The sequence below is a fragment of the Mizuhopecten yessoensis genome, unplaced genomic scaffold, assembly GCF_002113885.1.
Source record: "Mizuhopecten yessoensis strain PY_sf001 unplaced genomic scaffold, ASM211388v2 scaffold10829, whole genome shotgun sequence".
Lineage (NCBI taxonomy): Eukaryota > Metazoa > Mollusca > Bivalvia > Pectinida > Pectinidae > Mizuhopecten > Mizuhopecten yessoensis.
This window is the reverse complement of record NW_018408742.1, coordinates 1,801,066-1,816,897: the sequence shown is the minus strand read 5'-3', so window position 1 is coordinate 1,816,897 and position 15,832 is coordinate 1,801,066. Positions and strand designations below refer to the sequence as shown.

General features: G+C 34.7%; 2 protein-coding genes across 2 annotated transcripts; one reads left to right on the top strand and one right to left on the bottom strand.

The window, feature by feature from the left end:
* Positions 1-3,878: 3,878 nt before the first annotated feature.
* Positions 3,879-8,417, bottom strand: LOC110462771 (cytochrome b5 domain-containing protein 1-like). The gene is made up of 4 exons (XM_021516923.1): positions 8,228-8,417; positions 6,867-6,943; positions 5,401-5,619; positions 3,879-5,082 (listed from the first exon to the last, which is right to left on the bottom strand). Exons 1-4 carry the CDS (start codon positions 8,346-8,348, stop codon positions 4,852-4,854), a joined length of 648 nt encoding a protein of 215 aa, XP_021372598.1. The 5' UTR covers positions 8,349-8,417; the 3' UTR covers positions 3,879-4,851.
* A 199-nt stretch (positions 8,418-8,616) lies between these two features.
* Positions 8,617-15,032, top strand: LOC110462745 (N-alpha-acetyltransferase 38, NatC auxiliary subunit-like). The gene is made up of 4 exons (XM_021516879.1): positions 8,617-8,645; positions 11,902-11,998; positions 13,399-13,470; positions 14,058-15,032. Exons 1-4 carry the CDS (start codon positions 8,634-8,636, stop codon positions 14,168-14,170), a joined length of 294 nt encoding a protein of 97 aa, XP_021372554.1. The 5' UTR covers positions 8,617-8,633; the 3' UTR covers positions 14,171-15,032.
* Positions 15,033-15,832: the final 800 nt, after the last annotated feature.

Genomic DNA, 15,832 nt, shown 5'->3' with positions numbered 1-15,832 from the left:
ATTACATGTTAATAACTTGATTGGAATTATAACCTTGAATTGACAGTTTGATACTTTGAAAATTTTGAGCCAGCCCTACCCCCAAGGGCTGTAGGGTGGGGCTCAAAGGAGTCAGTGTGCTAAAATTTCTTCATTTTCCTTGTTAAGAATCAGAGGTGCTAGTTTCAAATCCTTTTTAGTCTGAAATCTGTATGCTAGATATTGAGTAAGGTGGTTTTATTGTTTTTTGTCACTTTGAATAATATTTCTGTTCATGTTAAAAACAAAATCAACTCTCTGTATAAATATATCAGGTGACCGTTAAGGCCCATGGGCCTCTTGTTTATGAAATACTAGGTTGATTTTCTGCTTGAATAGATGTTAAGTTGGCTAAGTGTACCATTGATGCTGTATGTATCTCTTGGTTTGAAAATGTGAATATACGTTGTATTAGCAGTATATATATGTTTAGCTAATAAAAGTTAGGGTAAAATGAAAATTTGTGTCTTAATTTGTTCAGATTATACTTACAGATGAGGTGCTACATGTAGATGATGCATGTACATGTATTTCTTATACTTGTTAATGAAATCTTTTATTATTCATGTATTTCAGTATATAGGATCTTACATGAGTTTTCATTTCATAAGAGATTGATAAAACGAGTCTTAGACTTTTTCAATTTAGCGAGCCTCGGGCGAGCTATATAAATTTCATATGAAATGAAAACGTGTGTAAGATCCTTTTTATCACATAATCAAGATTTGTGGCATTTATTCGTGTAAAACGACAATTTTCATGCAACCTTGAAATGTGAAAAGCCGCCATTTTGACTCCAGTGCCTAAGTCTGTGACGTCATGTACTGTACTTGTCCTAGGCGTGACGTCACAAGTGAAACAATTGAAGCTTACAACCAATCACAGGGCTGATAGGTCATATTACATGGGTTAATACCCAAAACAATATGCCATGGGTATATTCATTGGATAACACAGTACAGTGTGTGATAATTTTGCACTATATGCATTACTATTCTACTATAGGTATCTTATGAACCAAATTCTATATAAAATTACATCATGTAAAGCTGTCAGCATGTGACAGTTCTTCTGTTGTGACATGTTTTATATTAAGATAATTTGTCCCGCTATGCATTTTAACATTCATGTACTGATTTTGTTGAAATGTTGAATATCAGTACAGTACCAGACAAACCTCCTGTGTGTACTACTGATTGTCCTACAGGTATTGGCCACAAGCAATTTTTTCTACGAAAAGTTGAGCAGGTTATCAGCTGGTATAGAACAGGAACCCAACCGGTAAACAGTTGGTATAGAACAGGAACCCAACCGGTAACCAGCTGGTATAGAACAGGAACCCAACTGGTAACTAGCTGGTATAGAACAGGAACCCAACTGGTAACTAGCTGGTATAGAACAGGAACCCAACTGGTAACCAGCTGGTATAGAACAGGAACCCGACCGGTAACTAGCTGGTATAGAACAGGAAAATTGGGTCCCAACAGAACACGTTTTTTTCTGAAAAACCTGTGTCATGCTCACACGGTATTTGAAAAAAAAAACCAGTACTTTTGAAAACCCAACTGTATTTCGGGAAACCAAACTGTACTTTCAAAAACCCAGCTGTAAACTGATGATTTCAAAAACCAACTGTATTACTACCTTTAAAACCCAACCGAACTTTAGCAAAACCCAACCGAACTTTAGCAAAACCCAACCGAACTTTAGCAAAACCCAACCAAACTTTAGAAACTCAACAATATTTTTAAGAACTGAACCTTACTAGGATGATCATTTAAAAACCAAACTGTACATTAAAATTGGTTTAGAAAACTTACTTTTGAAAGCCCAACTATATAATGGTCCTAATATTTATCCTTTATTCTAAGTCATATTTTCATATGACCGCAACTTTACTCCTTATATTATTGAATGTTTGAATATATGGATGATTTACCGAAACATATGTTACATGTACCAGGAAATTGATATTTTCACCATGAATAGTTACATATTATCATTAAAATTGCAATTAAGTTTGTTTCATTGTAACTTTGAATAGGATTTAATATAATGACTACATTAATGGTGATTGAAGGTTTGGGAACAGAGGCAACCCATGGAAAAGGTTAACTGTAATAAATACAAGTTGTTTCCCTCCCGACACATATTATAGGAGTTATGTCATTGCATCATAAATGATTGTACCCCTTTACATACCTTGCCTTTGAAATTTTTGTCTTGCCCCACCCCTTTGAAGCCATTTACTGCCTTTATTATGGTTGTCATTGTCAAGTTCATATATATACAGTATATAATAATTTCATTTTCTAATTACAGCTATATGTTAGTGCTAAGAGGCTTATATATCTAGTTTTGCATAGACTTAAAAAAATGTCAGTACACAATATGCGCACAAAGACAAGACCTCTATTTCATTTTGGGTCATAGGTCAAGGTAACTATGGCTCAGTGCTTAAATATACATTCCACACCATGCAATTACTGGTAATTTCTGCAATTTCTTCCTATTCTTCTTAAACCTAAAACATACCCATCCAAAATCGAGGAAGTGTCAGCGTTTCAGAGTTCAAAGGCAAAAGTGTACAGATATTGTGTATGTGTATTGGTGAAAAAAGTTAATTTTCACAGTAGATGAGAAAATCCTGAGCGCAGTTTTATTAATTGACTCGACTAAGGAATTACATTTGTGGTTTGGAGACTAATAGATGGTGATTGTGGTTTTAACTTTTTAACATGTTTTAACATCATTCAAAATAGTTGCATCGAATCATTGATTTGATATGTTCTGTTTTCTTTCATGCATTAATATAATGCTCCTTCTTTCTCTCCAAATTATTGTTTTTTATTTTGTCCATAGGTATCCGCCTTTATAGAACTATTGACGGCTCTTGGTGCTGGAAATGGATCAAACCAGCAGCTACTAGTACACTTACTAGTATACCCGATAATACCTACTAGATGTTCTTAACAGTACATTACATGTCGCCCATTAATACTATCTTAATTCTGAATAAACGCCATACATTAAGAAATCTAAGATAGGTTTCAATGTAATTAAACTTAACAACTTTCTTCGTAACAAAATAATATTTCAGTGACATAATAAGAAATATAACCCAGAAACAAAATGGGAAAGCTCACATTAATGCATGGGTTTTGAAATGCTGTTTATATTCCGTTTTGTATTTAGGATGTCTGGAAATGTTGTTTTTTCAATTTACATTCTATCGTATGCCAGCTGTAACATGTTGCTTCAAAATAGTATATATACTACATGTACATACATGTATGAACACTAGTTTTGAAAAAAAAAAAATGCTTCTGTAGATACAATAAAATAGTCATACAATATTTTACAATATTTTGTTTTTTGTATATGAAGATTTCCATTGATGGGATTCTGGAATCACCAAGGTGTATAATTCTGTATATCCACACCACAAATTTTGCTGTTGTTTTAAGTTTATTGTTGGATTTTTGCATGCATCCATCCCTGTAACTGTTACAATTTGACCTGCCAAGTTTTTTCAAAAACCTGTTCTTCTCATTAAACTTAGTCTAGTTTATATACTGTATACCAGAAAATTTTCACCAAGTCAAATTTTCGCCCTGTTAAATTTTCACCCAGTCAAATTTTCGCCCTGCAACGGTAAAATCTATTTTCACTAAATATTAGATTCACATTTAATTACTATTGTATCTTACCTTGTTACAAAGTTTGCTGTAATGATAAATATGCCCTCATTACAAACGGCGAAAAAAAGGCAAAAAACTCATGGTCTACAGTATGTTATATGATTCAAAAGCTGGTTTTTAACTTTTGATGTCTGCATAGAAATACTCTACACAACCATACTCAATGACATTAATCTTTTATTTCATATTTACAAATGCATGTATATTACAAAACTGATAAAATATATACAAAAGTTGACAGTTATGTAGCTCTCAATACAGAGAAAGTTAAGGCAACAGAAATTTTACAAATGCCTAATAGAACATCTAAGTAGACATATTATGGTCCTTCTGCTGTATTGAATGCAATATTTTACAACATATACCTGAAATAAATATCACAGCATTTTCTCATCAGTGATCACTTGTTGACTAAATGATGTTGGTAACATTTTTTTCATGGTTTGCATGATGTTGAATAAAATGAAAAAAATACCTTGTGTGTATTTTCTTTCCCTGTTTTCATTGTAAATATTAGTACAGCTATATTTATCAACTTATCTGAGTCAAGTCCAAAAGTACATCTACCTGCAGGAAATTTTTGTCAACAAAATTGATTGTAATTTAAACAGAAATTTCTCATATTAATTTTTGCTGTAACACATAAATATTTATTTTGTATCCTTTTTACTTTCAAAACAACAGGAATAAGTATTATTCTTCACAGTAGTGCACATTTCAATCATAGCACTGACAGTGATGTTACAATAATAGATTGGCCTAGTCATGTATGTATTGCTGTGACCAACGATAATTATACTTCTCCAATAGCAGGGAAAGCCAGCATATAATTACCATAAAATACCCACATGTGATAAGGTCTTTTAGGGACAGAAAAATAAAATGTACACACTGTTCATGCAGTTCTTGGCTTCAAAAATATTCTTATTTTCACATTCTTTTTTTTATCAAAATGATCTGCTTTATTTCAATTTAACTGTATTGACTGATTGATCTATTTCTTCTGTTTATTTGTTTCACAGGTGTGTGTTTATTTCCTTCCTCTTTTTGCTTGGACAGACTTGCTTTGATATATTTCTTTATAGTTGTTGTTGTGAATGTGGACACCACGCCTTGGAGGTAGTCACTGGCACTACGCCTCCGTGAGGTCGTCGTTGAAATACAAATGGATGGCCTGTAGGAATGTGTCATCATTCATGCTAAGTTTGTAGAACTCCTGGTCCTCGTCAGGGATCTTGTTATCTTCCAATGTATCGGTCATGACCAGGTTTCTGCCATCATATTTCCATGTGTAGCTCCCCGCGTGTGCATTATACTTGATGTATCGGTCTAAAATCTCTGTCATTATTTCTTCTGAACACACCTGTGGACATTTTGATATAATTTTATCAATGCAATTATCTCTATTGAAGTTTGGAAGCCATCTTTACTTAACATTGGTATGCAACATTATAACATCATACTAGGTCACTGATTCCCTCCTGTTCATAGAAACAATTAAGTACCGAGAAATATATAGTTCTGAAATTCAGCATTTATACCTAGCTTCAGCTAATTATTGTAAAGCAAAGAGTGAAGGACATATTTCCCAGAAACTAAAAGAAAATGATTAAGTTTGATAAATAAAATTTCTTCCAGCAAATAATTTGACATTTGTTTTAATAAAAATCTTTCTTCTCACCTCTATGACTTGTTCCTGTGATGTTAATGTGTTGATAATTTTGACAGATCTTGTTTTCTTTGACAATATTCCTACGAGATACCCTTCATCTTTCCACCATGGACGTCCAAAATCATTTGCCCAGAAGCTGTCTGGATATGGTGGGGGAATGTGGACAAATCGGCCATTTGGACAATACGGGATTACACAGCCAGTCAGTGGGTCTACATGGGTTCGAATCTGGAAGTGCAGGTGAAAAGAAAATGAAAAAATAAAGATTTTTTTTTTATTAACAATAGCTTGTGTAATATCATTCTGGATACTCCAGGGTTATGCTCACTTTCACTCTCTGCACCCCTGGAATATTTCAAGGCAAATTTGAAGGCTGAGTGTGCACCACCTTGTGGATGAGGCAGGAAGACTAGTTTGATCCTTTGATGTACATCAAAAGAATCTCACCTTCGCGTAAGATAAAATTGACTTGCTTTGAAGTCGGGTGTCGCTCCTCTATAATCTTTGAAGGACTATTATTGCATCAGCCTAACGATTAGTCAGGCTTCTTTCCTGAGACCAATCAAATACATTTGTAGCTAGCTTTGTGCTTTCTATTTTGCTATGACATATTCAAGGGGTGCAGAGTGTTCAGTAAGAATATTCCCTGATATGGAGGATGGTGTAATATCAGCCCTTGATGTCTAATCCCCTAGAGGTCTTGATTATAGAATTAGCGTGCTCAGCTGTAAATATATAACTCTCAATAAATGAAATAAATATTATTACATTGTTATTGTATGAAGTAAGTAATACAAGTATCTTGCTCATTGTTTTTGGTTACCATCTTTTTGGAAACAGGAAAAGTTTTATCAGCTGCCCCGCTTAGCTACACTTGAGATATACATACGGGTATGTACTTTCAATTCTTTTATCTACTACTTCCTTTCAGGTGAACGGTCAACCTGTATTTTGGCTCGTCTGATATCGGGGTAATGTGACCAGGTGACTGGGGTGTATGTTTGTCCATGTTATGACATAAATACACTATGAACAAACGTTTAAGTTGAGTGGCACCATCATCTGCTAACAGTAAATAACATATTCCTCATACCATTTTCTCCCTTACACATACTTTACACTCCACCCAAAAGTTGATTGTCTTTACATTTTTACCCGGAAATAATTTTCAAGTCCAATCACTCAATTTTGTTTTGTGTTTATAGGCCTTATAAAATGCAACTTTTATTTCTTTCCCGAAAATACTTATGCCCTTATGTGAAAATGTTTGCGTCAATATAAAAACATTTTAGGGCTATGATTTCTAAGTTTAATTATCAGTTTCAGGTAATAATTAAATACATGCATATAAAATGTACACTCTATAGTATATTTTATACTGCTGGACACCATGCAGTTTTTATGATCTTAATAAGATGTGATAATAAAACAAAAGATGATCTTCATTTTAAAAATATTATTCCTAGTTAACTTACATCTTTCAGTTTAGCATTAAACCAGTGTGAAATATCCTTTCCTGCTGACTGGATGATTGGTTTTAACAGGACATCGCCTGGAAGAAAAACAAAATTGTGAAGTTTTTAATCACAGGATGTTGATATTTTCAATAGGGCTTATGATAAGGAAAATGAATCGAAAAGAAAAAGGTGGATGTGTTAAAACAAGTTGGACACAGTTTTCATTTCTTTATACTGCTGCATTTCTAACAACCAGGAAGCTAAATTGGTTAGTGCGTCTGTCTAGTGTTTGGAGGGTCCAGAGTTCTGACTGCAATTTTCCTCTCCTCTTACGTCATCCTGTGTGGCAACTTTAAATTGTTTATATGATGCTGGCCATCTATCAGCTTCCCACTAGAAGAAATTTCCTTGTTGGTATTTAACTCATTTACCCCTGAAGACACATTTGAACTCTTCCAATTCAAAGGTTGGAATAGTTAAAATGAAATTTCTCGGGTGAATGAGTAAAAGCTATTGACCGCATATGTTACATTGGATTCGTTGAAGACCAGTGGATTGAATTTTGCTGGTATTTTTGCCAATTTTCTCCTTCTTTACAGGCCAGATAGGTTAGAGCTTTTGGGGTAGCCTTTAACTAGATAGGGCATACAGGGGACGCATGAAGCATGCATGAGTTTGTCTAACATGTGCTATATGCCTTATCATGATTATTGACTGTTGAAGTTGTTGTCGAAACAATTTTTAAAACTATTTACACCTTAAGATTACGGGACTTAGTATAAGAGAATAAGTATTTATCAATGAATACAGAGGCTTTGTTAAAAATTGGTTTGTAATAACTTGTATTGACTCAATATATACCGAGAAAGAAAGCATGCAAAGAATTGATAAAAATACCCTGTTTATCAACTCGTTACTAGCTTGGGTACTGTACATAACACAACTCTACTCGATTTAGTATCTTCAAGTGAAACACAGTTTTGAAGATATACAGGTTAGCTCATTTTTTATCTCAAAGGGAACACAGAAATATATAAACACTGGAAATTGAAAATGTGTTTGTAAAGTAAAATTATTGCAAATATTGAAGATAACCTGACAGTACCAAATAAATCAAAATTAATACCTCGGTAAAAATCATACAGTCATTAGAGTNGGGGGGGTTAAACAAATATATTTTAATTATAATAAAAGAAAATGCACACTCATGATGTGGACGATTTAGGGTGCCCAACGTCTGGATGATATCTAATCTAACCAATGGATCATTGTTCAATTTATCTGCATCACTTCTAAGTAACAAGTTCGTCATGTCCAGCATGCATGTTGATGTGTTTGGTTTCTACAAATACTTTTGCCAACCCTCACAACTAACTTACCTGTGTATTTTTCACAGAGTGGTGTAAGATCATACACTTTTCCAAGGAAAGATACCCAAAGGTCGTCTACTGTGTTGTGTACAGCAACTTCAGAGGGTGTGAAATACTTTGGTCGACCCATTTTGGTGTCGCGACCAGTCGAACTACGGGAAATCGACTGTTGCCAATGTCAACTAATCAACACCGGAAATAAATTAAAATCGGAAACATAAAACAAGCGAATTACATAAATATAAACTTCCTCCAATCAGCAAACTACGTTGTACATAGTATTGATATTAATCATATTGATATTTCAAGGTATAATATTGGTTTTGAACAAATATTAAACAATGCAAAAATAAATAATTTGTTTTTGTTTCGTCTTTGAATCTGCAATTCGTATTTTTGTCTCGAAAAAACAAAGATGGCGGGCGAGGTGAGGAAGTATTTCAGAAAAATACTGATAAACACTTATCTGCTTGAATTCAGTGTATATAAATCTGTGGTATTTATATATTGTGTTTAAATATCAAAATAACACCGCCTTACACATTTTCTTATGTAAATTGACCATGGAGCATCATGATCGTGGTCGTTTAACACGTTTGATACGTACCAGTTTTGGGCTACATTCGCGTATCCCGGTTGAAACGGTACGTGTGGCGCAGAAATTTTCCACGATAAACGAACACACTTGGACCGATCTATAAGCAGAACTAAAAATCCACAGTTTCGGAGAATAAAAACAATGTATCGAGAATATTATGCCCTTCGATTTCTCTCACGCGTCCACTAAGTTACATAACGTATCTTAAAAAATACATGTGACTTGACATTGTTTAAGAAAGAAGTAACGCAAATTGGCAATAGTCAGCATTTTAGTTTCGGTCAGGTACGTCTGGACCCCTCAATCTACACGTACCAAATTTTCCTGAGGTCAGCCTCGGTCCAAATCTGTACCTGTCGTTTTCTTTACAGGTTCAACCGGATACGCGAATGTAGCCTAAGTCCCCTCATTTGTGTTACTCGATACTGGAGTGGTCTATATATTACTCATATAACATAAGTGGCCGCTAATCAGCCTTTTTCTATTGGATATGATTTCCCGACTGCGTTACGCGTCAAAAGATTCTCGCCTTGTAAAACCTCTAACGTACATGGTTGGACCACAGGGTCTGGTTAAAAATGTCTGAATACACATACATGTATGAGTCACAACACACATAAACATATATGTATGACCCACATCTGTATAGCATATGTGTATTCAGACATTTGTAACGAGACCCTGTTGTTGGAGTAGACTATGGGCCTTTTCGTTTAGTGGAAAAACTGGTTTGACTGTTTATAAAATTAATGTAACAATTTCGGAAATAAATCCTTTCGGACCTGCAAATGTTTATGCAGGCTTTGTCAAGGTTCGCCTGAAAGCAGCATCAGACTACAAGGTCCGAACTTATTTAATAAACGAACAACTGTGGTCCGACCGGTTTGACCGTATAAACTTATAAAACGGTCCAAGTGCGTTCGTTTATCGTGGAAAATGTAGCGTACTGTTTCAACCGGGATATGCGAATGTAGCCCTTGTCGTTTTGGTACCCGGCCGTCTCAGTACCAAGTCGTTTCAATACTTATGGAAGTCGTTTTGGTACTTCTGAAAGTCGTTTCGGTTCTTTTGGAAAAAACATTTTGCTACCAACTTATAGTCAACATCACAACTTTTTGTGTGCTGTATACCTTCAAGGGAAGTAACTCTTAAGTGTGGAGTCAAACTTGTGCTATAATACACATGTTTGTATCAGTTTGTTCAATCTCCTTATTTTGATTTGCTCATGTTTCTTAATGTCTTTCTTTAATAGATTTTCTCAAGTGGTCTTTGCCTGTTTTGATACAGTCCATGTATCAAGGACTTGATTTTTTTTTTTCACGCAAGGGTACGGCAAAATGAGTTTGTACTGTTATTCAATGTTTTATATTTAGAGCTGCTATTCAACATTATTTGATTTGGAAAAGGCAGATTGCAAGATACACATGACGCTTCATGATGTAACTATATGTAAATGTAAAGTGTTCCATTTGAAGTACCCTTACGTCATGTTTTCTCTCATCAGTTTTTATTCGTTTTGTTGATTGATACACGGCATTCATTTCAACCATGAATACCAAAAACAAAACAAGATTAGTATTATTACATTGATGAATAATTTTATTTCCATTAGGGGATAGCATATATTTATACTCGGTAAACAAAAACAAAAATACATTTCAAAACAGTTAACAACATATTTGTTATTCACATCGTCATTCAATGGCTACTATTCTAGACAGTTTCACACGTTACTCTGTATAAGAATTCCCTGTATAATAACCACACTTCATCAATAGCTACTATTCTTGACAGTTTCACACGTTACTCTGTATAAGGATTCTCTGTACAATAACCACACTTCATCAATAGCTACTATTATAGACAGTATAGTGGGACATATATATAACATGTTTAATTTATATTTCAATAATTTCTAAGTATAACAGGTCATATATATAAAATGTATAATTCGTATTTCAACAAAATAAATAGCTAAGTATATTTGGACGTATATATTTTAAAATGTCTTTTTCATATTTCAATAATTTCTAAAGATAACAGGACGTACATATTTCAATAATATAACATGTTTAATTCATATTTCAACAAAATAAATAGCTAAGTATAACGGGATGTATATTTCAATAATTTGGTAAGTAATGGAATATAAAAACAAAGTAATAATTTTAATAATTTGCTAGGTATATTAACCGACGTTCATTTTGTGATATGTGAATAATCTTATTAAATGTCCCTTAGAAATCCCGTATTTCTTAGCAATATATTGAACTATATTTTGTTAACTCCCACAAAGACATTGCTAATTATTACCAATTTGTACCCACCAGTTCCATACTTTCTGTGCTGCCATCGACTGCATATGTAACACTGTAGGGTTTCCTGTCGAGGTCGAATAACGCCGTCACACTGAATACACGTATCATCTGAAGACATGATGAGTTTATTTATAATTTTGATAGTGAAACCCTCATTTTTATGACAAGTTTGTGAATTCCCTCAACGTTGAGTTTTTCCTAAAGAGCTACGCCGATCCATTTAGCTGCTCAGTTAAAAAAGTAACCATCGCATATGTTGCTGGATCACGCTTGAAGTACGAAAACAATGATTGACTGATCTGCGTGATTGTTTAAACAAATACGAAAGCAAATGTTAAATAAACAACCAATGATAAATAACAAATGAGAAATATTTATTAACTTATAAGAATTAAAAACAAAACGAAGTACTGAAACAACTTAAATACAGGTACTGAAACAACTTAAATACAGGTACGTATATATACCAAAACGACTTACAAAAAGTACCGAAACATCTTCTTTTTGAAGTACCGAAACGACCGGGTACCGCTATATGTTTACACTCTGTCAAATTGTCTTTCTGTCTGTCTTCCATTCCCTTAAAATTATCTTGGATACTATTTCATTTGGAGTTACCAAATTGTATTTAGATGTAGAAAGAGTTCTAGCAGGTTGTAAAAAATGTTTTTGCATTTAAGTATTCATAGGGAACATGTTTAGAAAACAGTCGAGCATTTATATACTCATGGAAACCAACACTCTTACATTTGTTTATCTTCTCACAGGAACCAGATTCAGAAAATTCAGAAGGAAAGAAGAAATTGGAGAGGTGGCTGAACAAGGGTATGAAAATACAAATGACTGATGGCAGGACACTTATTGGTACGTCTACAACAGATCACTCACTATTTCACTGTCACATTTGACAAGTTGCCTTGTTACTGGTGTTGTAAGCAAATGTGCTTGACACACTAATAAGTTGTGTATATGAAAGTACTATTATGTAATAGGACGTCCGTTGGGAGAGCCTGGCCAGTGTCTGTAGATGAAAGTGATCGTATAGTAATTTAGGTTTTCCCCCAAACTAGCGACAAACTGACCTGCAGCAATCCTCAAAAATGTCACACTGCGTCGATCTGTACAGTCAGACACAGGTCCGTCAGATGTGGAGGAGTATCCAAGCTATAAACCAATCAACACCTTGTTTCAAAGTTAACTATAACGTTTAATTACTAACACACAGCTAAGTTAGCCGTTAAAACATGGCAAACAATATGTACATTAATAGCAGTATACAGTATGAAAGACAGAACATAACCTACAGTGTAGAGAAAAGAATGAAGTGAAGTGAACCTATGAATATCAGCCCCCACGTGGTAAAATAAGGCCTATATGTAAATGTAACTGTTCTATAACGGTGAAAACCAACCCCTCCCGGAACACTGAAATACGTTAAGCTAACCAGTCTTAACCTTACCCTAATATGGGTGCACTGCTTTCAGTACATCGGTAACAATGTTTTCAGTGCCTCGGTGGAGGGGTTTTCCCCTCCTGGTATAGCCGTCTTTCTGGCCATGCAAGTCCCCAATTTTGCCCGTGCATTCCCTTTTATACCCCAGCCTCCTGGCCCTATGTAACATGTATCGGACACCCATTCTGATTTGCTTAATCTAGGGTGTATGCACAGTGAGCCTGGAACCTCTTCCGGTAACTCTCCAAAATCCAGTCGTCTCAAAAGTAAACACCCATGTAAACAAATAGACTGCACCGGTGATATCCGCTACATATGCCGATAGAATAGCCGTACCGTACCTTTAGTTACACTAGGATGGTAATAAAGGGATACACATGGAAAGCAGTAAAATAAACACCTAGCTAGCAATCTGTTTTCCCACAATTATATAGTATATACACATCGTATTTGCCAGTAAGTTGTTAATCAAACTTAAAAATTCTGTTGATGATACCCTAAGGTATATTCCTTTAACTTGCAAAGGTGTTAACTCATTTCCTTATGATCTGCTTATGGTTTAACATCTTGTGAAAAGGTTCCTCCATTTTGTCCAAATATTGTCAGCTTCAGTGTGGTCCATACTATCAACATCTGATCAAAACTTATTCATAAGCTAAATAAGAGATGGACAGATTAAATTGTAAATGTATAATAGTTATTTAGTGAAATTAATAATAAACTCAACTTTCTTTCAATTACACAAACTAGGTAATATATGTGCATTTAGCAATTTTGAATAAAAAATTGTTACTTTTTTCTTCTTCTTTAGGTGTGTTTCTGTGCACTGATCGAGACAGAAATGTGATCCTGGGTTCCTGTGAGGAGTATTTGCGATCACCAGGTAAAATGAATTCATGGATAATTATATCTTCCAATCAAATGAAGAGAGAAAATATTGCATTATTACTGGTTCTTCTTCTGGTTTTTCTTTTAAAAAAATCTTGCATCTCCCTTTCTAACGAAATTTTAAGTATATCTGTATCTTACATATAAGGTGTCCAATGCTCTGTAACTATTAAGTCCCCATGGCCTTCCTCACGTCAAATAAGTGCAAAATTTTCAAAGAAATCTTTTCTGGGCTGTAACTTATAATTAATCAGAGGTATTGATGACATGATACTTGAAGTATTACTATACCTGCATCACCCATGAAAGGTGAGCAGTGCAGTGTATTTAAGTAACCTTTACTTTCAGCTCAAGGTCAAAGGTCACTTAAGTGCAAAGTAATTATACATATTTTCTAATAAGTGGATGAACAAATCTCAATCTGACATATGGTTAAATATATTGTTGATATTAAATGTGTTTCAGATTTGAAATATTCTAAGAAAAAAACGTTTTTAGTATCTTAATTGATCTGTTGTATTAATGAAAAGGTAAACAAGTTTCATTCTAGAATTAAAATCAATTTTCCAAATTGAATTTCAGACAGTGGAAAGAAGGAAGATCCTAGAATACTCGGGCTGGCCATGATCCCAGGCTACCATATTGTCAGCATCCATGTGGATGAGGACCGCGCTCCCGGACAGAGTGTCATGTGATCGTGTCATGTGATTTACTCTGCTACATCACCTTAGGACAGAATGTCATATGATTTGGTCATGTGACTAGTGTGCTACATAACTACAGGACAAAGAGTCATGTGACTTTGTCATATGACTTACTGTGTTACATCACTTTCAGACTGAGTGTCATGTGTCATTTGACTGTGCTCCATCATCATCATGTGACTGTATTTGTATAGATCAAGGTAATTCAGGTTTGTGTCAGGTTTTATTTGGTAAGGCTAGTGCGCTATGGTTCAGAGAGAACCTACATCAGCAACATCAATTTTAACATTGGAAACCGTTACCTGAACAGACTAGAGGAGTGGTTTAAAGTCACTGTCACATAGTCCTATAGTGATTTACTAGTGCTATAGAATCATGTTGGGAAACTGTTTTTTATGAATGTTGTTTCTGTTTTTGAGTGTTTGAAAGAAAATATATTGACAAGTGTGATTACTTAAAGAAATAAAATATGGCATGTACTGTATTTAGAGGTTTACTTATAGCACATGCACCTGGCTATTTCCAGAAAATGATATTAGCAAAATCTATTCAAATAAGGTGAAATAAATAATAAATTATTTAGATATATTTGAAGGTATACCTCATGTGAAGCATTTCCAGTGAATACCTACAATCATGCCATTGAGTTGATGTGTAAGAGTTGATGAGAGTACAAGGCATCTCAGTAATCAAGCTGAAATAAAAGTGGGTAATAGTTAAATTTTACCTTTATTTGTTTGTTTACTTTTAGTGAGAGAGATTGTTTATAAATGTAAGGAGAGCAGACATATAAATAGAAAACTGACTCTCGTGCTAGACATGGCTACAGTATTGAATAAACACTTGTACTGTTTCAGTGTCTTGTTTTCTTCATAGTTCTTGCACACCTTTGTCTAGTGACATTCACCTTTATAATTCACACAACGCCCCATTCACCTTTATAATTCACCCAATGCCCCATTCACCTTTATAATTCACACAACGCCCCCATTCACCTTTATAATTCATACAAAGCCCCCATTCACCTTTATAATTCACACAATGCCCCATTCACCTTTATAATTCACCTAACGCCCCCATTCACCTTTATAATTCACCCAACGCCCCATTCACCTTTATAATTCACACCAGGCCCCCATTCACCTTTATAATTCACACAACGCCCCCATCCACCTTTATAATTCACCCAACGCCCCATTCACCTTTATAATTCCCCCAATGCCCCATTCACCTTTATAATTCACATAACGCCCCCATTCACCTTTATAATTCATACAAAGCCCCCCTTCACCTTTATAATTCACACAATGCCCCATTCACCTTTATAATTCACCCAACGCCCCCATTCACCTTTATAATTCATACAAACCCCCCATTCACCTTTATAATTCACACAACCCCCCCATTCACCTTTATAATTCACCCAACACCCCACTTCACCTTTATAATTCACCTAACGCCCCCATTCACCTTTATAATTCACCCAACAACCGATTCACCTTTATAATTCACCCAACGTCCCCATTCACCTTTATAATTCACCAAACGTCCCCATTCACCTTTATAATTCACCCAACGCCACACTTAATTTTAAGATTTTGAAAAATGTGTTTGAACAGTATTATATGCTTGATGGCGTTAAAAGAACAAAAT

What these genes read in the sequence shown, in the direction of transcription:
- LOC110462771 (XM_021516923.1), bottom strand. Translation starts at nt 8,348, where the DNA reads ATGGGTCGACCAAAGTATTTCACACCCTCTGAAGTTGCTGTACACAAC. An exon ending in ACTCTGTGAAAAATACACAG is followed by an intron (nt 6,944 to 8,227) that starts GTAAGTTAGTTG and finishes TTTTTCTTCCAG; the next exon opens with GCGATGTCCTGTTAAAACCA. An exon ending in TTAATGCTAAACTGAAAGAT is followed by an intron (nt 5,620 to 6,866) that starts GTAAGTTAACTA and finishes CTGCACTTCCAG; the next exon opens with ATTCGAACCCATGTAGACCC.
- LOC110462745 (XM_021516879.1), top strand. An exon ending in TGATGGCAGGACACTTATTG is followed by an intron (nt 11,999 to 13,398) that starts GTACGTCTACAA and finishes CTTCTTCTTTAG; the next exon opens with GTGTGTTTCTGTGCACTGAT. An exon ending in GGAGTATTTGCGATCACCAG is followed by an intron (nt 13,471 to 14,057) that starts GTAAAATGAATT and finishes ATTGAATTTCAG; the next exon opens with ACAGTGGAAAGAAGGAAGAT.